At 50.1% G+C, this 27,320-nt stretch overlaps 1 protein-coding gene and 1 long non-coding RNA gene across 7 annotated transcripts in view; one reads left to right on the top strand and one right to left on the bottom strand.

The window, feature by feature from the left end:
• Positions 1 to 27,320, top strand: part of LOC101935053 (butyrophilin subfamily 1 member A1-like) — a 62,312-nt gene that overhangs the window by 17,131 nt on the left and 17,861 nt on the right. For 3 of the 6 annotated variants that reach the window (XM_065562452.1, XM_008175663.3, XM_065562455.1), the window contains 4 exons: positions 17,559 to 17,906; positions 18,792 to 19,073; positions 20,911 to 21,015; positions 21,974 to 21,994. In XM_065562452.1, the coding sequence (XP_065418524.1) occupies positions 17,559 to 17,906; positions 18,792 to 19,073; positions 20,911 to 21,015; positions 21,974 to 21,994 (756 nt within the window). Of the gene's footprint in view, positions 1 to 7,937; positions 17,907 to 18,791; positions 19,074 to 20,910; positions 21,016 to 21,973; positions 21,995 to 27,320 lie in introns of those variants that run through there. The other 3 variants (XM_065562454.1, XM_065562451.1, XM_065562453.1) reach the window with 3 other exon arrangements.
• On the bottom strand, positions 454 to 5,237 carry LOC135974467 (uncharacterized). Its single transcript, XR_010591725.1, has 2 exons — positions 5,157 to 5,237; positions 454 to 2,855 (listed from the first exon to the last, which is right to left on the bottom strand). It is a non-coding gene; the product is annotated as an uncharacterized LOC135974467 (long non-coding RNA).

Raw genomic sequence — 27,320 nt, forward strand, 5'->3', positions numbered from 1 at the left:
TTGTGGCACGAGGGCACCCACCTACCCGGTGCTCTTGCTGGGGAGTGGGGTTGTGGAGTGGGGGCTTGCCTCGCTCTTCCCCCCTGGTGTTCCTGCCAGGGAATGACGGAAGCCCCCGTGCCCCAACCTCACTCCCTGGCAGGAGTGCCGGGTGGGCAGGGAAGCCCCCGCGCTGCAACCCCACTCCCTGGCAGCAGTGCCAGATGGGGGGGAAAAGCTCCTATGCCCTGACCCTATTTCCCCAGCAGGAGCACCGGGGAGGGTGGGGCAGATTGCAGGCAGAAAGGGTGGGAGAGGGGTCCCCACTTGCTCTGGCCCAGGGTCCCACAAAATCATAATCTCCCTCTGCTTGCAGTCATGTGTTGTCAGCAGCTTGGTGGCAGTGGTTACTGAGGCTTTGTTACCGAAATATTGGGTCCACCTAGCTGAGAGCCAATAACAGCCAGACAGGGATAAGGAAGAGTTGCTTTATTCTGCAGAAGAAAGGAGAGCTTTGCACTTTAGTACAAAAACTCTGTCTTACACACATTTTACAGATTTTTTATACACATTTAGACTAAGGTCTTTGCAGTGTTAACACTTGATTGGTGGTGGTCAGACCCGTGCTTTTGCTATCTGGTCAGTGAAAACCGGCTTGGGACCAGCTCCAACTACCTTAAGGCCTTGAAGGGAAGACAGTTGAAAAGTTCAGGCTACTGTGTCTTTAAGGTGTCTGCTTCCCCCTAATGGCCGCTGGCTGACATAACGGCTACTCTGTTAACGGGGCGGGGGGGGTCACTAATAACTTTCACAGTCCCCCCTTCGGGCCTGACAAATTCAAAAATTGTCAGGCCCGTTACGCAATTTGCGATCAAGCTGGAGGGACAGATATTGGGTTTTCTTATGGACAGCAGAGCTTTTGATTATAGCATTACACAGGCATTTGGCACATTGTATTATTGTTTAAATAACACATAGAAGGAAAAGAAAAAAAAGAATCTATTTAACAATTGTTCGAAAGAGCCCTGTAAACTATGACCCAAGGTCTGGGAGGAGGTCCTCAAAACTAAAAGTGTGATCAAGAGATACAGTATGGAAAACAACAGCAGCATTCTTAATGGCTTGTAAATTTTTGCTTAATTAAGCCAGAATGATTAACATAGAAACAACATTTTTTTTTGATGCGAGCACAAGTTTTTTTTAATTTAGCATTTATAGCATTTAACACACGTTTATTTTGCAAAGCTATTTCTGCTACTTTATTAATTTTTTGTTTTAACTTTTGCAAAGCGTTTATTGATGCATTGGCTATTTTTTTTAATTTTGCAGAAATATTTACTACTGCTTTTTTTAGCTCGGCTACTCCCAACCCAGGAATGAGCGCACAAACAAAAGAGTGAAACCCCGTTTGCCTGACTACTAGGGGATTGTTGGCACGTTTCGCTCGAGTCCTTATAAGGGGGGGTGTCAAAAACTTATGGACATAGCTGCCCAGATTAAGAATCTGGCTGGCATCCAATGTGTCGTTTACTTGGACATCTGGTAACACCCGGGCTACACTGCACCGACCTTGCCAACCTGGAGGAAGAGCTTTATAGACATTGTGGCCACAGATAAAGTACAAGCCAGGGGTCTTTAAATAGAGGGTAAGGGTATTACCTGCAACTCGATGGCGCCAGGTCACTCTTCTATTCCAGCTCTCGGAGTTACTTACTAGCCGGTCCTGGCACCTTCAATGGGAAACATTTAAGTTTCCTAGGGCATGGGTAGTGTTTAAAATGGCTCTACAATACGTAACTTTAAATATGTTAGCTGTAAAACTTGCAAGTGATTCTATAGGCTCCGGGCATCCAGACATCCTTTCAAGGGATGTGTGGGGCAACAGAATGCCAGAGTAAATATTTATATAATACATATGTGTTTTATTTATGGGGCCTAACGGGAGGAATGAGGGAAACCACTGCCCTTGATAACAAAAGCCTGTTGGTCTCACAGTAATGGCCATGTGTAGGAGACAATGGGGTTTTTGGGCATTTTCAGGGGTATTTAAAGGGTAAAAGGTTCTATTTCTGACTTCAAACCGAAGGATTTGATTACAGGCTTCTAGGGGAAGGTAGCCTACTTCTTTTTCTTTTTTTTCAGCATTTTTTAAACAAAGGGGCATTTTATACTCGATTCCAAGAACTTTAAAAAGAGGGACCCCCTTAGCTGCCCAATAATAATGCCAAACCTCAGACCTTCTTTTATATTTGTTATATTGATATTTTTTAATTTATGCTTATTCAGTTTTTTGTTTTACCTGTAAGGAGAGTACTTTAGAAAGATTTGCTGGTACAGCCCACAATTCTATTTTTTCCTCAGAGCGGGTTTTGTGACACAGCCAACAATTAGATAAGTGTCCTAATGTGGCTATTTGCTGAAGAGATTTAGCGGCTGGGTGTGGATTAGCTTGTACAAGGGGCAAACCCAAAAGCAATAGCCACTGCAGCACCGTCTGAGAACCCATAGTTATAAAGTCTTAGGATTTTGTTCGCCGGAACAGAAGCTTTAGTCCCTCAAGAGGTTCAGCTTTCCAGGTATCGTCTGCTTCTGGCTCTTCCGGGTCGCGGTGGGAAGAGCTGGCGGTGCTCCCTCGAGGTCCGAAGTCATCTGCTTCTGGCCCCGTCCTAGGGGCTAGCTTGACTCCGGTGTGGTGTATCCAAGTGTCTTGCTCTCTCACTCGAACAGCAGTGTGAGAGGTAAGAAGGACTTGGAAAGGGCCCGCCCACCGGGGTTGGAGAGGCTCGTGTTTCTACTTTTTCACATAGACTCAGTCTTCTGGAGCGATCCGGTGGGCAGGAACATCAGCGGGTAGGGACTGAAATTGAGCCGCATACCTGTGGAGAGATTTGAGAGTGGTTTGAAGGGAAACAACATATTTGGTTAGTTCCTCGTCACCCCAAGTGGCTAAATCAGTTACAAATCCTGGATCAGCAAATCCGGTGTATGGCCTGCCAAATAAAAGTTCAAAGGGAGAGAGACGGAGCCGGCCTCTAGGGGCAGTTCGAACTGCCAAGAGGGCCAAAGGCAGAGCCTGAAGCCATTTTAACCCGGTTTGAGCACACAGCTTAGAAAGTTTAAGTTTTAAAGTCTGGTTCATCCTTTCCACTTGTCCTGAAGATGGTGGTCTCCAAGGGGTGTGTAGAAGCCAGTCAATACCTAGGGCTTTTGCAATGTTTTGAATAATCTGGGCAGTAAAATGAGTCCCTTGATCAGAGTCAATAGACCTAGGGGGGCCAAACCTAGGAATGACATGGTTTAATAAGGTCTTTCCCACTTCCACGGCAGTTGCTCGTCTAGTCGGGAATGCTTCAGTCCATCCAGTCAGTTGACACACGATTACAAGGAGGTACTTGTAGCCTTGGCACTTAGGCATTTCTGAGTAGTCAATTTGAAGTCGCTCGAAGGGTGTGTATGCCCATAACCTGGCTCCAGGGGGGCCTTTAGGTTCCCCCCTTGGATTGAATTTCACACAGATGTCACAAGTGGCAAGGACTCGTTTAGCTTCCTGGAATACTCCAGGAGCATACTAAAGTCTATTCACAGTAGCTGCCATGGCCTCTGCACCACTGTGGGTTTCCTGGTGTAATTTAAATAGGGCAGGCCGTAGAGCAGCTCGGGGCAATGCTCTTCTTCCATCTGGCAGTTGCCACTCCCCCCCTCGGGTTTTGGTGGCCCCCATGCTTTTCCAACGCTCGACCTCTGATGGCTTAGGGGTAAAAGGGGCTGGGACTGGAGTTGGCGGGGTGGAGGATGTGAGTACTATCTGGTTGGTAACATATGGCTGTAGGGAGGCTGCTTTTGAAGCTGAATCAGCCAACCGATTCCCATTAACGGTGGGATCGTTTCTCTTCTGATGAACCCGAACATGGACGATGGCAATCTCAGATGGCAGATGTATGGCTTCTAATAATTTCAGGATCAGGGGCCCATGGGCCACTTAGTGCCACTGGAGGTAATAAAGCCACGCTCTGCCCACAGTTGGCCTGTGGCATGGCAAACACTAAAGGCATATTTCGAGTCAGTATATATGTTCACCGACTGACCTGCTGCCAACTCACATGCTCGGGTGAGGGCTATCAATTTTGCTGCCTGAGCTGAGGTGGAAGGTCCCAGGGGAGCAGACTGTAATACATCAAACTGAGTAGTTACTGCAAACCCAGATACCCGTTGGCCTTCCATGACCCGTGCTGAACCATCAGTGTACAGTTCTAGTTCAGCATTTTGAATGGGCACATCTGAAAGGTCTACTCGAGGTTTTTCTTGATGTTGCACTATTTGAAGGCAATCATGTGAGGGCTCATAATCATAGTCCGGGAACGGTAAAAGGGTTGCAGGGTTCAAGGTATGGCACTGTTTAATTTTTAAATTGGTCCTGGACAATAAAGAAACTTTTAAATGCGTTAATTTTTGAGAGGTCAAATGTTGCGTGCCCTTTTGGACTAACAATTGTTGAGCTGCATGAGGGGTCCGTAAGGTCAGTGGATGGCCCAAGGTAATTTTTTCCGCTTGGGGTACCAGGAGACTAGCAGCAACCACTGCTCGGAGACAGCCAGGAAAGCCCTGTGCCACAGCATCCAATTTTTTGGAGAAATAGGCCACAGGTCGTTCTCTGGGTCCAAAAGCCTGAGTAAGGACACCAGAGGCCACCCCAAGTCGCTCATGTACATAGAGAACAAAGGGTTTGCGATAATCAGGGAGTCCAAGGGCTGGGGCTGAGGCCAAAGCTGTTTTAATTCCCTGGAAGGCTTTGACGGCCCCAGAATCCCAGTAAAGGGGCTCTTCAGCATCATGGGTGATCTGTTCAAAGAGGGGTTTTGCCATTTCCCCAAAACCTGGAATCCAGGAACGGCAGAATCCTGCCAGGCCTAAAAATTCTCGCATTTCGCGTTTTGTTTTTGGTCGGGGAATGTTAAGAATTGACTGAATACGGGTACTAGATAACGCTCGATACCCAGGGGTGAGTACATGACTAAGATAAGTTACTTTGTCTTTGGCAAACTGCAACTTAGAAGGAGATACTTTATGTCCCTTGTTTGCCAAGCAATTTAGCAAGTAAATAGTGTCTGTTTTACATGTTACCTGATCCGGAGAACAAACCAGGACGTTATCCACATACAAGAGATATGTAGACCCACCTGGTAGGCTGATATCAGCTAAGTCACGTGTCAGGATAGAGGAAAAAATAGTCGGGACTCAACATATTCTTGCGGGAGCCGAGTCCAGGTCAGTTGTTCTGCTCTTCTAGTTTCTGGGTCTGTCCATGTAAATGCAAAGATATCCCAGCTGTCCTTATCTAGAGGAATACTAAAAAAAGCATTACACAAGTCTATTACTGAATAACAAGCAGTACCTGCTGGAATGGCAGTCAGGATTGTGTGAGGGTTTGGTACCACATTGTGTTTAGCTTGGACAACCTTATTTACTGCACGTAAGTCCTGGACAAATCGGTATACCGGTTTTCCCTCTGAGTCCATGTCAGGTTTTTTTACTGGCAGGATGGGAGTATTGAAAGGAGACTTGGTGTGAACCAGCACTCCCAACCGTAGGAATGTGGTGATAAGACTCCGGAGGCCAAGCAGAGCTTCTTGGGGGATGGGATACTGACGAATTCGAGGAATTTCAATGCCTGGCTTCAGGGTTATACGCACTGGCTCTGTCTGGAGAGTCCCCAAGTCTGCCCTTGAAGTGCCCCACAGGGAGATGTTTACCTCCTGTCTGAGTCGCTCGGGTAAGATTTGGTCCGCAGGCAGGATCGGGTCCTTTGAAACTTGGGTTAGAACAGCACACAGCTGGGGAAGTTGGGTTTGAGGCAACCGAAGAATGATTTTGTCATTTGAAAAGAAAATTTGAGCACGTAGTTTACACAACAGATTTCTGCCTAAGAGGTTAACTGGGGAATCCGGGGCTAGCAGAAAGGCATGGGAGGAGGAGACACCAGAGATTTTTACAGCAGCCTCCTGTAATACAGAACAGTCAAATGGCTTCCCGCCTATACCCATTACCGGAATGCTCTTATCTGTAAGGCTTCCTCTCTCCGGCTTGGCAGTAACAGTAGAAAGTGCAGCCCCTGAATCCAAAAGACAAGAATAGGTGGTTCCTCCCAATGTTAGGCAAACCTGGGGGTCTGTGGAGGAACAAACATAAGTGGTAAAATCATTTGAATAGGTGACAAGAGGACCCCCTGGTTGCCGTCATTCCTCATTAGCAACAGCGTCTGTTTTTGTCACAGCCATCTGTTGTTGAGGTCAGTCTGGGCGACGGGGTTGTCGTCCGGTAGGTCTGTTCGGACACTCTCTCTTCCAGTAGCCAAGCTGCTTACAGTAGTTACATATATTATTGGCATGTCTCAGGGTCCCCCCATAATCTGATTTTGGTTGCCACTTGGGGGGTCCCTGTCTCCCTCCCTGTTTTTCATTTCTAGTGTTTACAAGGGCTGCTAGCATCCTCACCTGTTTGGTCTCTTGAACTTTTTTTTTTGTATGATATACTCGGGTGGCCACGCTTACCAGTTCTTTCAGGGATTTTTCTTTAGCACCCTCAAGCTGCTGCAACCGCTTCTTGATGTCCGGGGCTGACTGGGAAATAAAAATAAGCCTGACCGTGGACTGTGTGTCCATGGCCTTGGGATCTATATTAGTATGGATACAAAATGCTTTACAAAGTCTTTTATAAAAGTCAGAAGGGTGTTCTTCTTTTTCTTGCACAGTATTATGAACTTTTGTCCAATCTAAAGTTCTTTTTCCCGCTTGTTTTATGCCTGTCAAAATATAATCTAGGAATTTCTTCAGATCTGCTTGTTGGGTCAAATCATTCGGGTTCCAATGGGGCGGATTGGCGAGCCTTATAAAATTGCGACCGTCGTTGGCAGCCTCTGCAGCCTCCCGGGCCCCCCTCAGTACCCGCTTTTTCTCTTCCGTGCGCAATAAGCAATCTAAAAGTTGGCCCACGTCTTGCCAATCAGGACTATGAGACTGGAAAATGGCACGGAATCGCCTGTGAACGACGTCCGGGTCGTCCCTAAGGCGAGGTGTAGTGGTTTGCCAGTTCATAAGGTCAGCAGTGGTAAAGGGGACATGAACATAACGGTCTACAACATTCTCATCCGTTGTAGGGACTGGGATGGTCCGGAGGGGTGCTTGGACATTAATTACTTCGTCCCCATAAAGTGCCCCCTTCCTTGTATGGGACGGACTAAGGCTGGGAACAGACAGGGAGGTAGTGTACTCACTGCTGGTGGCTCCACTAGCTGATTTGCTTGCCTGCATTGTGGTGTCCTCAGTCTTTATTGGTAATATCTGTCTCGGTAGACCTGCTGTCCTGGTCTCCGTTGAGGAGGGTACCAGGTCCCCCCTAATTGGTAATGCTACCGCCGGGGGTGGGCGTGGTCTAGAGCAATATATGGGGGGGATATCCTCCAAATAATCAGCCTCATGAGGGACAGAAGCTTTCGGGAATAGAGGGGCTTGAACCTGTACCTTCTTCATGCGACGATGGGCCTCATCGTCCCACAAAAACCAATAGTCCATTTGCCCCGGTGCTTGGTTTTCCAATGTCAGGCGTAAGGGGGTTAAATGGGTAGGAATATCAAAGGAGCCATACTCGGGCCACGCAGTCCCCAAGGCTGGCCAGTCCTTGGTGCAAAGTTGTAAAAAACACTTCCTTGACATCCCTTTTTGAACACCGGGTAAGGGCCATTTGCTTAACATATAATCCAAAGGACTATCCTTAGAGGGTTTTACCAGAGACCCACCCATCTGCCTGCTGACACTCTTAAAATAGAATTACACAGAGAACAGAGGGAATTATGGCCTAAACAGAGACCCACCTATCTGCCTGCTGACACTCTAACAGAGAATTACACAGAGAACAGAAGGAATTATGGTCTAATAGGATCCTATTACAGGAATTTCTACTAATACACACCTAACGCCCAATGTATAAGACAGAAATTCATAAACCGGTTAACCAGACCAGAACCAGATAGTGTCTCCTTATCCTATTAGGACTCACCTTATCGGAGCACGAACCCCGGGGGCCGCGGTGAAGCAGAGAAAAGGGGCGAAACACTCCGTTGGCGCCGTTCCCAGTTCGCCGCAGCCGTCCAGAGTCCAATGTCCGAGCTAGGAGGGTCCCATCTGGGGTCGCCAGAAACTGTTACCGAAATATTGGGTCCACCTAGCTGAGAGCCAATAACAGCCAGACAGGGATAAGGAAGAGTTGCTTTATTCTGCAGAAGAAAGGAGAGCTTTGCACTTTAGTACAAAAACTCTGTCTTACACACATTTTACAGATTTTTTATACACATTTAGACTAAGGTCTTTGCAGTGTTAACACTTGATTGGGACCAGCTCCAACTACCTTAAGGCCTTGAAGGGAAGACAGTTGAAAAGTTCAGGCTACTGTGTCTTTAAGGTGTCTGCTTCCCCCTAATGGCCGCTGGCTGACATAACGGCTACTCTGTTAACGGGGCGGGGGGGTCACTAATAACTTTCACAGCTTAATGAGGGGTAAGTTAAGGCAGTATATCAGAAAGAAGGGGGGGTAGTTTGTGTAGAGTAGGCTTAGGGTTTCAATGTAAGTAGCTCCTATTCACTACCCGTGACCTAAACCTGAGTTTTACCTTAGCAAAGAGAAGATATTAGACCTTTTCCTACAGTGCTGGTGTACCCTGTTTTGTAGCATCTGCCAGGCTAGCGTGTGTTAGTGTGTTAGTGGCATGTTGGGGCATCACACAAAGTGATTTCCTGGGTTTAAATTTAGTCACTCTCCCCATTCTGGAAGGGCATGAGTCAACACTGGACAACCTGAACTCTGCATTAATGCCATTTTAAAGCAGTTAATCATTTTTTAAACTAAAAACTTTGCCAGCAGAGAGCAACTAATACACATAAAAAATATTCTCAGAAGTCTGCCAAGTACAGGAATTTAGCTCACAGTATATGGGTGTTGCACAGGCAGAGTGGCCAAAGCATGGCACCTTCAATCAATCTCCTACTGTACTGTCTACAAAATACATGGCTTACGAGAGACCCCCTGGTCCTGTTGTATATGCACAAATGACTTTGTCTGGTTGATCAACTCTGCGCAAGCCAGGTTTGGAACCAAAATTTACACTTCTGAACTGTTGCTTCCTCAAAGGGGCAGTGGATGCTAGACGCTCCTGAGGTATGGCCTCACTTTGTACCAGATCAGAGCCATAATTTGAGCTCCACATGTCCACAAAAATGTCTTAAGAACTGAAATATTTTGATGTCATGTGACTTTTTTAGTGGGACTGTGGCTCAGGAACACCTTGGTGACAGAACCACAAATATGACCACTAACCCTTTCCTGAATCCCGATGGGAGACAGCAAATTTCATGGCAGTTTCTACTCCTCAGGGAATTGTGCACCACTGCGTGCATGCAGAATTCATGTCCCCCGCAGATTTATTTGCTTCTCTACAGGAAAAAAATGACTTTCTGATTGGGAAGCAAAGGGAAACTGCAAGAGTAGTCATGTGCCCCTCCTCGGCAGTGTGGACGCATCGTTTCAGGCACCCAGAGCAGCTGGCAAAGAGGCAAATAACTGCTGTGGGGGCAGGGCTGGGGAATGCCCCAGCTGGTGGCTCTGACCCTGCACTCGTCTCAGCTGTTAGTCCTGGCTGGGCTGGGGTTGGGGGAGGACAGGGTTTCTCTTCCCCTGCAAGGAGTGGCCGGGGCCAGGCTGGGTCACACCCAACCCCAGAAACCTCCCACAGCTGCAGGAAGCTCTGCATCCTCCCCCCCACACTTCCTGTCCCCATCGCTTCTCAGTCATAGGATCACTGCCTAACCCCCATGCATCCAGACCCCCACACATGTATAAGGGGGGTCGCACGCAGAAGATTGCTATGTGAAAGGGGTCACCAGTACAAAAGTTTGAGAACCACTGGAATAAACTGTGTTGTGTCTCCAGCATTTTTTGACAATGACTGGCTTATAAGGCTGTCTGCAGTCCAGAGGATTGGTGTTTTGCAACCTTTTCACATAGTTTTCACATATAGTTTGTCAGCATTGGCTTTGCTGATTGTTCTGGCAAACCAAGCTCCTCCACTTTTATTATATAAGTCCATGGTATGCTCACATTTTGAATACTGTGTGCAGTCTGGTCGCCCCATCTCAAAAAAGATATATTGGAGTTGGAAAAGGTACAGAGACGGGCAACTAAAATGATTAGGGGTATGGAACAGCTTCCATATGAGGAGAGATTTAAAAGACTGACTTTTCAGCTTGGAAGAGAGGACTAAAAGGGGATATGATAGAGGTCTATAAAATCTTGACTGGTATGGAGAAAGTGAATAAGCTCCTTCACATAACACAAGAACTAGGGGTCGTCACCCAATGAAATTAATAGACAGCAGGCTTAAAACAAACAAAAGGAAGTACTTCTTCACACAACACACAGTCAAGCTGTGACACTTTTTGCCAGAGGTGGTTGTGAAGGCCAAAACCAGAACAGGATTTAAAAAAGAATTAGATAAGTTCGTGGAGGATATGTCCCTCAATGGCTATTAGCCAGGATGGGCAGGGATGCAACACCATGTTCTGAGAGCTTCTGCTTGCCAGAAGCTGGGAGTGGACAACACTCAATAATTGCCCTGTTCTGTTAATTCCCCTTGAAGCACCTGGCATTGGCCACTGTCAGAAGACAGAGTACTGGGCTAGGTGGACCATTGGTCTGACTCAATATGACCATTCTTATGTAAAAATTAATTATAATATAATAAAAATGTTTAGTGCAGAAACTCCCAAAGATAACGACCTCTGGAGATAGCAACGATGTGAGATATTTGCCTTGGCAAATGATGCATTTTAAAAATCTTGGCCTACTAGGAAATGTATATTTATATAAGTTTCTCAGTCAAAAATCTAGCATTCTGGAGCAAAGTCACTAAAACGTAGTTCAACCAACAAATGTTTCTTTAATGTGTCCTTCCTTTCTCCCTCTACCGCATCCCACTCATAGTTGTTGTCCTTGGTCAGTGAAGACCCAGAGTTCAGAGGTGCTTTCACATGAGTTCACCTCCCACCCTGGGGGGGGGTGCAGGGGACAAGGCACCTTGCTTGTTCCTCCAGCTGCTCGCCACTCGCTCCGGCCACTCACTATGGCCGCTGTTGTTTGTCATGCCACCGTTCACTCCACCACTCCATTGCCGATGGTCCTGTGCTGTCACCTTCTGCTGCCACCTGCCACTGTGACCTCTGCAAGTTGGTCTCTTGAGGTTCCACCCAGCTCTCAGTGATTTCAGCTCTCAGTGGGGGAACCTCACAGCGAGTTCAGGCTGGGCTGTCTTTTCCACAGAAACACTGTCCTACAGCAGATCTAAGCACTTAGACCTGTGATTTCAGCTTTAGCGACCACTTAACAAAACAAAAGAATCTCTATGGAGCCTAATAAGCTTTATCTTTAAATAGGTGAGGGGGGCAAGTCAAATAGTGCCTGTGATTCTTAGGGATAGCCCACACCACCGAGCAAAACCTCTGTTCTCTTCCACCCCCCCTTCCACTGGGATCTACCATCCAAACCCCTTGCTTAGTGAGTGAGTTCAGTTGAGCATGACCAGTGCTTAATTTGTAATGAAAGAGGTGCCAGGGCTCAAGCAGGTTTTTTACTTTCATAACTGATATGGCAAGCCCAGAGGTCCAGGGGTGATGAACTGCCAAGCCTAGATGTGCCGCCGGCTCAGAGTTGGCAAAAATTAAGCACTCAGGGTGCCCCCCTCAATCAGGACAGGCTAAGTACAGTTCTGCTGCCCTTTACGCATACAGTAAGGATAACAACATTTCAGGACCCCCACATTCAATACTAAAGTGATTTGTAACCCAACACCAGCCAAAATTGATCACTTGGGCGACACAGCTCTGTCTGCTGGATAGCTAAGCAGAGTAGGTGAGTTCATGTAAATACAGTCTAGTCCTGAAGCCTTCGCCCCACCCCTGGCTCATCATTAGCTGTCAGGGGAGAGTCATTCAGACCTTGCTTACAAATCATAATTTTGAAATGATAAGGTTGGCTGACATTGCCAAAACAAATGTGCCAACATTGTCAGAAAAAACAGGTGTGTCAAAAAGCTAATCTTTGGTCACACTTTTCAAACCTATTATACTTTTTTAGGTACAAGTATTTTATCATACATTATATATGCTTTTAAAGTGTGTTAGTGTTTCATTTCAATTCAAATTTCCAATCAATGACTAAATTGGCACTGTATGTAACTTAGGCCTGGTCTACACTACGAGTTTAGGTAGACTTTAGCAGCGTTAAATCGAATTAAGCCTGGACACGTTCACACGACGAAGCCCTTTCTTTCGCCTTAAAGGGCCCTTTAAACCAGTTTCTTTACACCACCTTCGACGAGGGGATTAGCGATAAAATCGGCCTTTGCGGGTCGGAATTGGGGTAGCGTGGACGGAATTCAACGTTATTGGCCTCCGGGAGCTATCCCACAGTGCTTCATTGTGACCGCTCTCGACAGCACTCTCAACTCAGATGCAGTGACCAGGTAGACAGGAAAAGACCCGCGAACGTTTGAATTTCATTTCCTGTTTGCCCAGCGTGGAGAGCACAGGTAACCATGCAGAGCTCATCAGCACAGGTAACCGTGATGGAGTCCCAGGATCGCAAAAGAGCTCCAGCATGGACCGAACGGGAGGGACGGGATCTGCTCGCCATATGGGGAGATGAATCAGTGCTAGCTGAACTCCGTAGCAGTAAAAGAAATGGCAAAGTATTAGAAAAGATCTCCAAGGCCATGAAGGACCGAGGCCATAACAGGGACCCACAGCAGTGCCGCGTGAAAATTAAGGAGCTACGGCAAGCCTACCACAAAGCCAGAGAAGCAAATGGAAGGTCCGGGGCAGAGCCGCAAACTTGCCGCTTCTACGCGGAGCTGCATGCCATTCTAGGGGGTGCAGCCACCACTACCCCAGCCGTGTGCTATGACTCCCTCACTGGAGAAACACACAGGGAAGACGGTTCGGGGAACGAGGAAGATGAGGATGGAGGTAAAGTAGGTAGCTCACAGCAGCAAGTAAGCGGAGAAACCAGTTTCCCCAACAGCCAGGATATGTTTGTCACCCTGGACCTGGAACCAGTAACCCCCGAACTCACCCAAGACCCTGAGGGCACACAGGGGACCTCTGGTGAGTGTACCTTTGTAAATATTACACATGGTTTAAAAGCAAGCGTGTTTAATGATTAATGATTAATTTCCCCTGGCAATCGCGGCCAGTACAGCTACTGGAAAAGTCTGTTAACGTGTATGGGGATGGAGCGGAAATCCTCCAGGGACATCTCCAGAATGCTCTCCTTCATGTACTCCCAAAGCTTTTGCAAAAGGTTTCTGGGGAGGGCTGCCTTATCCCGTCCGCCATGGTAGGACACTTTACCACGCCAGGCCAGTAGCACGTAGTCTGGAATCATTGCATAACAAAACATGGCAGCGTATGGTCCCGGTGTTTGGTGGCATGCAGACAAAATCCATTCCTTATCTCTCTTTGTTATCCTCAGGAGAGTGATATCATTCACGGTCACCTGGTTGAAATGGGGTGATTTTATTAAGGGGACATTCAGAGGTGCCCGTTCCTGCTCTTCTGAACAGAAATGTTCCCCGCTGTTAGCCACGCGGTGGGGGGAGGGTGAAGTGATCATCCCAGAGAATTGGGTGTGTGTGGGGGGGGTGGTTTACTTGGGTTTGTGCTGCATGTTAACCCGGAAACCGCAGCCCCTCCTTTTACATTGAAAACCCATTTTAAATGGCCAACCCAATTCATCCTTGATATGGGAAATGAGGGCGCTGCTGTTTGAAACCATTCCCACATGTTAAGAAGGTTAAAAAAGCCAAAAGACTGTGGCTTACCATGGCTGCCTGCAAGCCGAAATCTGTTGCCTGGCACTACGTGAGTGATCTCTCATACCAAACCGGCAGGCCCTCACTATAAGAGGAAAAATGCCACCTTGTAACGAAAGAGTGTACCCATTGTTCTCTAAAATGTGTCTTTTTTAACCACCTCTCCCTTCTCCTCCACCAGCTGCAAATGTTTCTCCTTCACAGAGGAGAGTGAACATTAGAAAGAGAAAACGGAGGACGCGGGACGATATGTTCACGGAGCTCCAGATGTCCTCCCACGTTGATAGAGCACAGCAGAATGTGTGGAGGCAGTCAATGTCAGACATGAGAAAAGCACAGTATGAATGAGAGGAGAGGTGGCGGGCTGAATCACGGGATGAACAGAGCAAGTTGCGGGCTGAAGATGATAGGTGGCGTCAGCTTGCAGACAGAAGGCAAGAGTCGATGCTCCGTCTGCTGGAGCATCAAACTGATATGCTCCAGGGTATGGTTGAGCTGCAGGAAAGGCAGCAGGAGCAGAGACCGCCGCTACAGCCCCTGTGTAACCAACAGCCCTCCTCCCCAAGTTCCATAGCCTCCTCACCCAGACGCCCAAGAACACGGTGGGGGGGCCTCCGGCCACCCAGTCACTCCACCCCGGATGATTGCCCAAGCATCAGAAGGCTGGCCTTCAATAAGAGTTAAAGTTTTAAAATGCAGTGTGTCCTTTTCCTTCCCTCCTCCCCCACCCATCCCAGGCTACCTTGGCAATTATCCCCCTAGTTGTGTGAGGAACCGCCTCTGCAAGCGGTGCTCGAAGTGGGGAGGGGAGGGTGGGGTGGTTGGTTTACAGGGAAGTAGAGTGAACCGGGTGGGGCGGAGGATTCATCAAGGAGAAACAAACAGAAGTTTCACACCGTAGCCTGGCCAGTCACAAAACTCGTTTTCAAAGCTTCTCTGATGCGCACCGTGCCCTGCTGTGCTCCTCTAACCGCCCTGGTGTCTGGCTGCGCGTAATCAGCGGCCAGGCGATTTGCCTCAACCTCCCACCCTGCCATAAATGTCTCCCCCTTACTCTCACAGATATTGTGGAGCATACCGCAAGCAGCAATAACAATGGGGATATTCTTTTCGCTGAGGTCTGAGCGAGTCAGTAAGCTGCGCCAGCGCGCTTTTAAACGTCCAAATGCACATTCCACCACTATTCGGCACTTGCTCAGCCTGTAGTTGAACAGGTCCTGACTCCTGTCCAGGCTGCCTGTGTACGGCTTCATGAGCCATGGCATTAAGGGGTAGGCTGGGTCCCCAAGGAACACTATAGGCATTTCAACATCCCCAACGGTTACTTTCTGGTCCGGGAAGAAAGTCCCCTCCTCCAGCTTTCGAAACAGAGCAGAGTGCCTGAAGACGCGAGCATCATGTACCTTTCCCGGCCATCCCACGTTGATGTTGGTGAAACGTCCCTTGTGATCCACCAGGGCTTGCAGCAGCATTGAAAAGTACCCCTTGCGGTTTACGTAGTCGGTGGCTTGGTGCTCCGGTGCCAAGATAGGGATATGGGTTCCGTCTATGGCCCCACCACAGTTTGGGAATCCCATTTCAGCAAAACCATCCACTATTGCCTGCACTTTGCCCAGAGTCACTACCCTTGCTATCACCAGGTCTTTCATTGCCCTGGCAACTTGGATCACAGCAGCCCCCACAGTAGATTTGCCTACTCCAAATTGATTCCCGACTGACCGGTAGCTGTCTGGCGTTGCAAGCTTCCACAGGGCTATCGCCACTCGCTTCTCAACTGTGAGGGCTGCTCTCATCCTGGTATTCTGGCGCTTCAGGGCAGGGGAATGCAAGTCACAAAGTTCCATGAAAGTGCCCTTATGCATGCGAAAGTTTCGCAGCCACTGTGAATCGTCCCACACCTGCAGCACGATGTGGTCCCACCAGTCTGTGCTTGTTTCCCGTGCCCAGAATCGGCGTTCCACGGCATGAACCTGCCCCAGTGACACCATGATTTCCACATTGCTGGGGCCTGTGCCTTGTGAGAGGTCTATGTCCATGTCAATTTCCTCATCACTCTCTTCGCCGCGCTGCAATCGCCTCCTCAGCTGGTCCGGGTTTCGCCTTGGCATGTCCTGGCTCTGCATATACTCCAGGACAATGCGCGTGGTGTTCATAGTGCTCATAATTGCCGCGGTGATCGGAGCAGGCTCCATGATCCCAGTGCTAGCTATGGCGCCTGGTCTGAAAAAAGGCGCGAAACTAGTGTCTGATGGACCAGGGAAAGGAGGGAGGGCTGAGTGACGACATGGCGTACAGGTACAGGGAATTAAAATCAAGAAAGGTGGCTGTGCATCAGGGAGAAACACAAACAACTGTCACACAGAATGGTCCCCCCAAAGATTAAACTGAAAACCCTGGGCTTAGCAGGCCATTGATTTCACGGAGGGAGGGGAAGCAAATGAATATAGAACAAATCTATTTTTTTACATCTTAAGCTGGCAGCCGACGGTGCAGCATGACTGATAGCCTCTGCAGTACGACGATGATGGATATCAATTGGAATATGCCATCTTCTACCAAAAGGCAAGGGGCTGCTGCTGTGTAGCAATGCAGCCCCACATCTGCCAGCTCCACGTCTGCCAGCACCCAGATTGCCCTCGGCCTCTTCTGGGTGCTTAGCAGACAATACTGGGCAATTGGCAGAAAATAGCATACTACAACTGATAGCCATCATCATCAAGACAGTAGCATGTCTGCCCAGGTGCCAATGATTGACAGCCACTGCAGTACGACGACGATGGATACCAGTCGTAATATATCATCTACCAAAAGGCAAGGGGCTGGTGCAATGCAGCCCTACGGCTGCCAGCCCCACGGCTACCAGTCATGCTACACCATCTACCGCCAAAAGGCAGTTAGCTGCTGCTGTGTAGCAATGCAGTACCACGTCTGCCGGCACCCAGATGACATATGGTGACGCTGAGCTGAGCTGAGCGGGCTCCATGCTTGCCGTGGTATGTTGTCTGCACAGGTAACCCAGGTAAAAAGGCACGAATCTATTGTCTGCCGGTGCTCTAACGGAGGGGGAGGGGCCTGATGACATGTACCCAGAACCCCCCGCGACACTGTTTTGCATCATTCAGGCACTGGGATTTCAACCCAGAATTCCAATGGGCTGCGGGAACTGTGGGATAGCTACCCATAGTGCAATGCTCCGGCAGTCGACTCTAGCCTCGGTACTGTGGACGCGGTCCGCCGACTAGAGCACTTAGAGCATTTTATGTGGGGACACACACAATCGGCTGTATACAACCGATTTCTATAAAACTGGCTTCTATAAATTCGACGTAATTTCGTAGTGTAGACATACCCTAGTTGACTACTGGGGGGGTGTTGGGGAAATTCGGGGTGGGGGTGTAGGGAAATCCCCAGTACCAAGCTTGCCTGTTATCAGCTCCACACACTATCTTAGTGCTGTGTGCCTGTGCTATACACTGAGGCTGTCTGTTCTTAGAACAGAGCACTGCTCTCCCTTAAACATTCAAACTGAAGTTTTCCATGGCAGGTATCTGCCTCTGGGTGAATTTTCTGGAAAGTTTGTATAAAATAGAACCTGTTGGATGTGACCTTCATATCAAATCCTCATTTTCCTTTGAGCTTATTTTTTTTGTCCTGGTGCATTTTGCAGCCCAATTCACAGTGATTGGACCCAGTGACCCTGTCATTGCCATCGTGGGTCAGGAAACAGTGTTATCTTGTCACCTGTCCCCCAGGATGAGTGCTGTAAACATGGAGGTGAGATGGTTCCGGTCTGAGTTTTCTTCCTTTGTGCACTGCTACCATGATGGGAAGGATCAGTATGAAATGCAGATGCCAGAGTATCGGGGAAGGACGGAGCTTTTGAAAGCTGGGCTCACAGATGGAAACATTGCCTTGAGGATTTTCAATATCAGACAGTCTGATGAAGGACTATACCACTGCTTTGTTCAAGATGATACATTTGATGAAATAACTGTATTGGAACTGCAGGTAGCAGGTCAGTGGCTTGTGTCTGTATTATCTTTGTGTGGGCTGCAGGCTTTATTCTTTCTTATTACAGTAACTCGGACTCCCTGCTTGTGAATTGTTTTAGAATAACACAGTGCATCTAAATTTCAGCAAACAGCAATGTTCATACTTGGGGGAAATAGTCTGAAAACTTCCCCAACATGTTGTTAAAAACATTTTCAGGATGGCGAAGGCACTTTCTTGCCCAAAATAAATTTTTGTTTGAAGTTAGGAGAGAAAGGACTTCTGGACAAATATGGCCTTCCAGTTGCTCTGCAGCTGTTTCTAGGATGTGTGGCTATGGTGGGATTGCCACACTTTTATGGCCTTCTTATTGGTTCACTGCTGGTTGTTACTTAGAAATTATTTAAAATCGAATGCAGCCTTGTTATTTGCGGAGGCAGTATAATGGTGATGGTGGGTGGGTGGGGTGGGAAGTTATGTATTTTCTACTCTTACACAAGACTGAGCATTTCTCCCCTGCTCCTTTGACACTGTAACCATTAAGCCAGTTATATATATATCTCCATCCAATGCACTAAAAACCAGATTTTCAAAGAGTTCAGGTCCTATTTAAATATCTAAATCAAGTGTCATATCGCCAAAGGTGCTCAGCACTCAGTTACTCCTGTGTTAAGATGACAATATTTCCCACTGACTCGGTGAAATTATTTTAAATACTTGTTCACATTTTTGTGTCCCCATACGTGTTGGGATTTCAGAGATTCCAGTATTCATTTATCCCTTCCACTGACTATCCATGTGAATTAGTGCTTTCTAGTGTGAGTAAGGGACCCACAAACTGTCCCTTTTCCCTTATGCTTTATAAATTAATTCATGGAATTAACACCATTTTATGTATTTTTCCTCTTAGGTCTAGGCTCTGCTCCTCTCATCTCTGTTGAGGGTCACCAGAATGGAGGGATCCGGGTGGTTTGTCAATCAACTGATTGGTACCCAGAGCCTGAAGTACTGTGGAGAGATCTCAGTGGGAGATATCTACTGTCAGTCTCTGAAACAACATCCCGAGATGATAACGGCCTGTTTGAAACAAAAACTGCTATCATTGTAACGGAGCATTCAAACCAAAACTTGTCCTGCTGCATCAGGAACACCATTCTTAATCAAGACAAGGAATCAGCCATTTCTATAGCAGGTCAGTTACCATCCAAACCCCACTCTGAACTCACCACCACTAGAAACTAAACAAAACATAGGAAGAAAAGAACTGAAGAATCTGTAGTGGATATTTCATAATCCACATACAAAAAGAAGATGGGAGGCTGGTATATTTGCAGAGTCAGAACAGAACAAGGAGTAATGGTCTCAAGTTGCAGTGGGGGGAGGTTTAGGTTGGATATTAGGAAAAAACTTTTTCACTAGGGAGGTGGTGGAATCTCCTTCCTTAGGCTTGGTCTACACTACCCCCCCTAATTCGAACTAAGGTACGCAACTTCAGCTACGTGAATAACGTAGCTGAAGTTCGAAGTACCTTATTTCGAATTAGTTCAAACTTACCTTGGTCCACACTCGGCAGGCAGGCTCCCCCGTCGACTCCGCGGTACTCCTCTCGGCGAGCTGGAGTACCGCAGTCGACGGCGAGCACTTCCGGGTTCGACTTATCGCGTCCAGACTAGACGCGATAAGTCGAACCCAGAAGTTCGATTTCCAGCCGTCGAACTTGCCGGTAAGTGTAGCCAAGGCCTTAGAGGTTTTTTAGTTGGGGATTGGTCCTGCTTTGAGCAGGGGGTTGGACAAGCTGACCTCCTGAGGTCCCTTCCAACCCTGATATTCTATGATTCTATGAGTCACAGTTCAGGCAATTTGATTCCCTTAATTATATTCAGACTATCAAAGATTTGGATTTCATGTAAATTTAATGTTGAGTCCGACTTTCCTGATACTCTAGCACAAAATAAAAGAAACAAACAAAAACAAAAAACCCAAAAGCAAAAAAAACAAGCTTCCAACATTTTTTAGAAGAAATTTTCACTCAATCCACTGACACTTTCTATTCCTGCAACCTTAAATGCACCATAAATGACTTTTTTTAATGTGCAAAAAGAACAGGAGTACTTGTGGCACCTTAGAGACTAACAAATTTATTAGAGCATAAGCTTTCGTGGACTACAGCCCACTTCTTCGGATGCATAGAAGTGGGCTGTAGTCCACGAAAGCTTATGCTCTAATAAATTTGTTAGTCTCTAAGGTGCCACAAGTACTCCTGTTCTTTTTGCGGATACAGACTAACACGGCTGCTACTCTGAAACCTTTTATTAATGTGGTAAATTTTGTACTGTGGCTTGTTTGTGATCTTGTTGCTGCACCAACTCGTTCTTCATTAGTTGTTGTGTGAAATGCCACCTAAGTCGTGGTGCTGTTTCTTCTGACATTCAATGAGAATGGGGTGGGGCTGTGGGCAGGACTGTGGGCGGAACGGGGCAGGAGAGTTGGGGAGGGCCCCCCCACTTTCTGTGGCCCAGGGCCTCATGAAACCTTAATCCACCTCTGACTGTGAGCACAAGAACAGCAAATAAAATTTAATTAGTTTGCTGCACAAATGTTTGGAGGAATTTTGATTCTTATCCAAACATTTGGGGGTAATAGTGGGTTTTTCAAAAATATGATAATTAATTTGGCAATTTGTGAATTTTGCTGAACACTGAGTGCCAAATTCTTTGCTGGTGTAACTCTATTGAAGTCAATGGGGTTTTATTAGCAGAGAATTTATATCTGAACTCTATGGCCCTCTGAATATCAATCAATCAAATCAGGCCTGTTTTTTCAAGGATAAATCAGTGTTAAAGCTGTGTTGGTTGGAGCCACTTTTAAAATCAGTTTCTGGTTGGTTGTGTAGGGTAGACCTGACCACTCTTTCATTCTTATCTCACACAAATCATGCTGGGCACTATTTATGTGTTTGTATGGAATAAAAACATGTTTTTAGTCACCGCTTCCAAACTAAGGCAAGTCCTGGATTTTTTGTTTTTTAGATCCCTTTTTCCCGAGGGTTAATCCCTGGATGGTGGCTCTGAGTGTGATCCTGGTGGTTTTGTTTGGTTTCATTAGCCTCACTGTTTATCTCTTTACAAGGAAAGGTAAATATTAGAGGGAGAAATATACTATAAATACAGGTTTTAGCCTAATAAATTAATAAGGGCACTTCAGGAATTTAACATTAAAAGAATATGTGACCTGCTGGTCTTGTCCTAAATAAAGGAGAAGAATACATGTGAATTTATTGGTAGAGGGGAGGTGGGGAGGGGAACTGGAGGGAGGAGAGTCTCTGGCAGTAGAACTGAGCCAGAGAATCAGATCATAGCTGATGCATCTGCATCCTGCCAGGGATGTAAATACCATTTAAAAATTAACCATTTAAATGATTAAAAATATTTTGTTTGTCTGGGGACAATCCTGCAGCTGGGGCCGCTCCAGCCGGCCGGCTTTGCTCTTGCCAGGCAGCATGGCTGGGGCCACTCCAGCCAGGCGGCACTGCTCCGGTGGCTGGGGCCGCTCCAGCCAGGTGATGCTGCTGGGGTCAGCAGGCAGGCAGGCGCAGGGTTGCTGGGGCCGGCCGTCCCGGGATTAACGGTTAAGGCGGGTTAACTGGTAAGACTAATGCTTACCGGTTAACCTTTTACATCCCTACATCCTGCTTGGTCCTCCAGCTCCCGCTCCTCCCAGTTCTCATCTCTGGTCCCACTTGAAACAAGGTTCTGCAAAGCCTGGTCTCTCCTATTTGTACTTCAAATCTCTTTTTTGCTACTAAAGTATAGTGCATTAACATTACAGTGATGGGCCCTATAAAGATGCCCCTGTGGTAAGTCAGTAAATAAACACATTTGTTCCTTGGTTACAGAGAAAATAATAGTATCTCTCACATCACTCAGACACAGCTATCTGTAAACCCTGGTGAATTTCATGCATAAAAAATGTCTTTGTCCAAGTTTCACAAAATTCAGACACATCCCTCTGTGCTCCTAGTGAATTTCATACATATTTTAACTCTGTTTCGTGAAGAAAGGAGATGATAATATTTATTTCTATATTTTTAAGGGAAACGTACTGAAGAAATTGGTAAGTTTAATTTTCTCTTTTTCCACAAATACATTGTTTGTACACACTGTGACAAAGTTCCTCCTCTATCTTGGTGGGTCCTGCAATTATTGGTGGATTTTCTTGCCTCAGAGATTCACCATGTGGGTTGGGGAACAGCCCAGAGACCTTCCCCTCTGGAAGAACACACAGTCCAGGTCAATTGGGAGGTTTGGGGGGAACCCGGGCCCGCCCTCTACTCCGGGTTCCAGCTCAGGGCCCTGTGGACTGCAGCTGTCTATAGTGCCTCCTGTAACAGCTGCATGACAGCTACAACTCCCTGGGCTACTTCCCCATGGCCTCCTCCAAACACCTTCCTTATTCTCACCACAGGACCTTCCTCCTGGTGTCTGATAACGCTTGTGCTCCTCAGTCCTCCAGCAGCCCAACCTCTCAGCTCCTTGCACCTCTTGCTCCCAGCTCCTCACACTCGCACCACAAACTGAAGTGAGCTTCTTTTAAAACCTAGGTGCCCTGATTAGCCTGCCTCAATTGATTCTAGCAGCTTCTTCTTAATTGGCTCCAGGTGTCCTAATTAGCCTGCCTGCCTTAACTGGTTCTAGCAGATTCCTGATTACTCTAATGCAGCCCCTACTCTGGTCACTCAGGGAACAGAAACTGTGTCTAACCTGGGACTAATAGATCACTCTCCTGTAGCCCTCTGGCCTGGAGGGAGGTAGGGGACTGCTCCTCCTCTTTCTCTGCTACCTGCTTGCTGGCTGGCTGCTAGACCCACCCACACCCTTGGGTGCTGCTGTTCCAGCTACAGCCCCTTGGGGGGGGCCTACTGGCCCACTCCCCAGAGAAGCGGAGGGAGAGACCCCAACCATTGCTCCTGCTGCTGAGAATGCCACCACCACCTCCACCTGAGAAGGGTCCTTCCTGCTGGCCACCAGACTGCCGCCTGGAGCTGCTACGTTTGCTGCTGGGGAGCCGCTGGAGCCCTGAGGAGAAGAAGAGGACCATCTGCCAGTGGGGGAGCGCGTAGGAATTCTACAGACCACTGTGGAGGGGGCCCTCCTGGACTGAGTAACTTTTGAACTGTGCTCTTGTGGTGGGGATCTAGACTGTGTTTGTGGAGACACAGGGGGTGTGGTGTGGAGCCTGCCCCCTGGTCCATCTGTGTCTCCCCCAACCCCCACCACCACCATCATCGTTGCCCCCTCCACCACCCCCACTGACTACTCACCATCTGCCTTGGGCTCCTGCCTCTGGGACTCAGCTGCTCCCCAAGGCTTGCCACGCCCTGTTGCCACCATTGGGCCTGATACAGCAGCCAGCTTACAAGGACTTCCTTTTTTGTTGCAAGCGCACGTGGGTGCACGTGCCCCCCCTCCTTTGGACTGACCCCCTACCCCCTACAGCAAGCCCCCAGCTTTGCCCCTGCTACCTACCCATTTGCCCCTTGCAGGCTTTTGCCCCTTTCCCTTGCCCCAGCCCCTTGCCAGCTCCAGTCTGTTTGCCTGCCACGCCCTTTCCCTCTACAACCTTTGTCTGTTTGACCCGCCCCAGCCTCTGAAGCTAGCCTCATGGTTCCTCTGCCCCACTCCCAGCCTGATTGTTCCCCTTCCCCTGCGGTCCCCTTGCATTGATTAGCCTCTCCCTTTGTGCGCCCATGTCCCCTCCCTTGCGCTTGTGCCCCTCCCCATTTTAGTTTGACCTTGTCTCACTGCACCCCCCAATGCTGTTATATTCCCCTTCCTTGATGCGACTAGAGGAGCCGGAAACCCTCCCCGAGTCGGTGACTGACCCCTAGCCTTGATAGCCCCCCCATCAACCCCCTCCTTTTTTCGCGCCCTCCTCCCCTGCCTACAGCCTAGCGGGGAGGAGTGGTCGAACTGCTTCCCCTTTCCCTACCCCCCCTCCAGTGTTTGCTCTCCCCCTGTCCTCATTATGACAGGGGACGAAGAGAGTGAGACCCCTCAGGCAGACCCTGCTGCCCCTCCTCCACCCACCCCACCATCATCCCCCCTAACCTCTATCTCAACCGCCGCTGCCAAGCCACCTACTACCATCCCTGCTGGAGCACCGGCAGCGGTGAGTAACGAGGTGACCTCCGCTGCTGCCACGTCCCTTGCCCCCTCTGACTCTGGGGGAGTCCCCCCAGCCGGCAGGAAGGGCCAGGGCACGAAGAAGGGTAAAGGCCCCGCTAAAAAAGCCAGGCCCTCCATGGCAGGGGGTGCCCCCACTGCCGCAGCCCCGCAACAAGCCGCGGCGTCCCTCCCTGCTGTTCCCTCCACCAGCTCTATGAGTGTCCCACCCCCAGCTCCCAGGGCATACGCCCAGGTGGCGGCGGCCCCCCCGCCTGCCGCTACGTCATCTCCCCCATCCACCGCCTCTGCTACCATCAATAGCGGCCGGGGCCCCTTCCCCACCTTGACCAGGAAGCACGGCGTCCGTTGCCTCCTGGTACCTGCCTCGCCCCACGTGGAGACCTACGTGCGGGCGTTGGCGAGGGTGGTGGAGCCCACAGCCATTGTGGCGGCCTCCAAGATGTACGGAAAGGTCGTCTTCTTCCTAGCATCAGAGGCCGCCGCCCAGGAGGCAGTGGAGAAGGGCCTGGCGGTGGGGGGCATGTATGTCCCCCTGGAGCCGCTAGAAGACCTGGGCGCCTGACTGGTCCTGACTTCTGTCCCTCCCTTCCTTCCAAATGCCGCCCTGTTACCCGCTCTCTCTACCCTGGGGAGGCCGATCTCTGTGGTCAGCCCTCTCCCATTGGGCTGCAAAGACCCCGCCCTCCGTCACATCCTCTCATTCCGCCGGCAGGTAAAGTTACAACTACTGCCGGCGGCACGTGATTGTGAGGCGCTCGAGGGGTCCTTCTTGGTCCCCTACCAGGGGGCCCGCTACTGGGTACATTATTCAATGGGGGAGGCCCGGTGCTACCTCTGCCGAGCGATGGGACACGTCCGGAGGGACTGCCTTTTGGCCCGGCACGGAGGGACATCCGGGACCCCCGAGCCCCGGCAGGGCGCCGGCCCCGTCATCGCCGGCGCCCCTAGCTGCCCGGCGCTCGAAGCCACCCCTCCTCCTTTCCGGTCCACCAATGCTCCCGCTCGGGCCCAAGGGGTATCTTCCCCCAGTGCGCCCAGACGAGCAAGAAGGCCCCGCCTCTGCCGCCTGCAATCTGGCGGGGCCTGTGGAGGAGGGTGAGGTAGGGATATCGCCGGGCATAGAAGAGGGCATGCCCCAGAGAGAATCCTCCCTCCTACATGCTGCCCCACCATTGCCTCCCCGAGTCCCTAAGCCTTCGCTCTTGCTCCCTGACCCAACTCCTGTTAGCCAGCCCCCAGATGATGCCATGGAGGGCTGGTCCTTAGTGCAGGGGAAGCGGGGCAAGCGGAAGGCTCGAGCTCCGCTCCTTCCATCTGATGCGGTAGCCCCCCGGAAGACCAGGAAGGGGGGAACCGATGCTGAGCCTTCCGCTTTGCCCCCGGGTGGGTTTTGTCCACCATTGCCGGCTAGGGAAGACGTGGCAGCATCGGAGGAAATCACTACCCCTCCTCCGGTGTCCCTTCCTATGGAAACCCCTGATGGAACCCCTCTCGCCCCCTTACAATCTGAAGCCCCTGCACGCACCAAGGCGAGCGTCGCTTCGGGTGCAGGAGGGGAGAGCCCTGGGGTGGTGGAAGGTGATCTCCCTTCCATTCATGAGGAGATCGAGGCCCTGGGTCTGACCCTGGTTACCCAGGGGGAGGACGACCCTCTGCCAGCGGGCCTCGATCTGAGCGACCTTGCCTCGGCCCCCCTTTCCCCGTATTCCGTCCCCTTACCCACTACTTCCACTCCCGCCTCCCAGGAGCCCCTGGACTCTTCCACCATCCCAGCTGCAGATGGCACCCCGCTAGCAGCCGCCGAGCCTCTTGAGGCGACGGCCAGTGCCACGCAACCGGGACCCGAGTCACCAGGGGACTCCCTCATGGCTGAGGGACAGCCGACCTCCTTTCCGGGTGGGGATTCTCCACCTACGGATGCCGTGGCCTTACCATCTGCCTTGGAGCACGAGTCCGGCATCGCCGAGGGCCCACCTCCCTCCCTGCAAATCCCTGAGCCCCTTTGTGGGGTGCCACCCTCCCCACCCAGTGGCCTGGCTGCTGAGGCCCCCGATCCCACTATCGCCCCTTTCCCTGTCCCTATTCCTGACTCCGACCCTGCCCTTGTCACTGACCCCGTCCCTGTCCCCTCCACTTCCCATGATGCTATTGCCGCCCCTGGGGTTGTCTCCTTCCATATCCCAGAGGATGACCCCCAAGGAGCGGCCTTTGTTTTTCCCTGTCCCGACCTACCAGGGGCTGCTATTTTCCCTCCGTCGCCCCCCATTGAGCCAGGGTCTGAGGCGGGCCACGTGGCGCCAGCCCATCGGACGCCACGTCGAGGGTCTGCCCCCTGCTTGCCCGTCTCGGTGGGCCACGGGGCTGTGACAGGGGGATAGCCATAGATCAATAACCCCACCCCCCCATACGCTGAGAGAGGAGCTATGGGACTTCCTTGAGGACGTCCGTGGCTCCCGCAACAAGGTACAGCTTGCACTCCAGCGATGGGGGGATTTCCATCAGATCCTCCGGGCCGCAAGGGCCCTCATGGGGAAGGGTAAGAGGACCGGGAGGCAGGCCGCAGCGGCCTACCAACGGGTCCGCCTCTTCCGTGACTCCTTAATCGCTTATGGGGTAGGTCACGGATTGTTGCGCGGCCCGACGGAGGCCGTGGGTGTCTCTGCTAGCGAGGATCCCACCCAGCCCTCCTCATGGCACCGATCATCTTCGCAACATTAAACACCCGGGGCTGTAGGATGGGTCTCCGCAGGAGCCAGGTGCTCTCCTTCCTTCGGGAGGGGGGGTACTCTGTGATTTTCCTGCAGGAGACCCATACGGATCCGGCCGCTGAAGCTAGCTGGCGGCTGGAGTGGGGGGGCAGGGTCTATTTTAGCCACCTCACAGTTCGTATGGCTGGAGTGGCGACCCTGTTCTCCCCCGACCTACGGCCTGAGATGCTGGGGGTCACCGAGGCTGTGCCGGGCCGCCTGCTGCACCTCCGGGTCCGCATGGAGGTGCTTGTGGTTAATCTCGTCAACGTTTACGCCCCGACATTGGGCCCGGAGAGGTTGTGTTTTTATCAGCAGGCGTCCGCCTTCCTCGGCACCTTGGATCCTCGCGAGTGCCTGGTCCTGGGCAGGGACTTTAACACCACCCTTGAGGAATGGGACCGCTCGGGAACCGAGCAGCACCAGGCCGCCGCGGACGTCCTCCGGGAGATCGTCGAACATCACTCCCTGGTGGACGTCTGGCGCAACCACCACCCGGATGACGTT

The sequence above is a fragment of the Chrysemys picta genome, chromosome 12 (assembly GCF_011386835.1).
Source record: "Chrysemys picta bellii isolate R12L10 chromosome 12, ASM1138683v2, whole genome shotgun sequence".
Taxonomy (NCBI): Eukaryota; Metazoa; Chordata; order Testudines; family Emydidae; genus Chrysemys; species Chrysemys picta.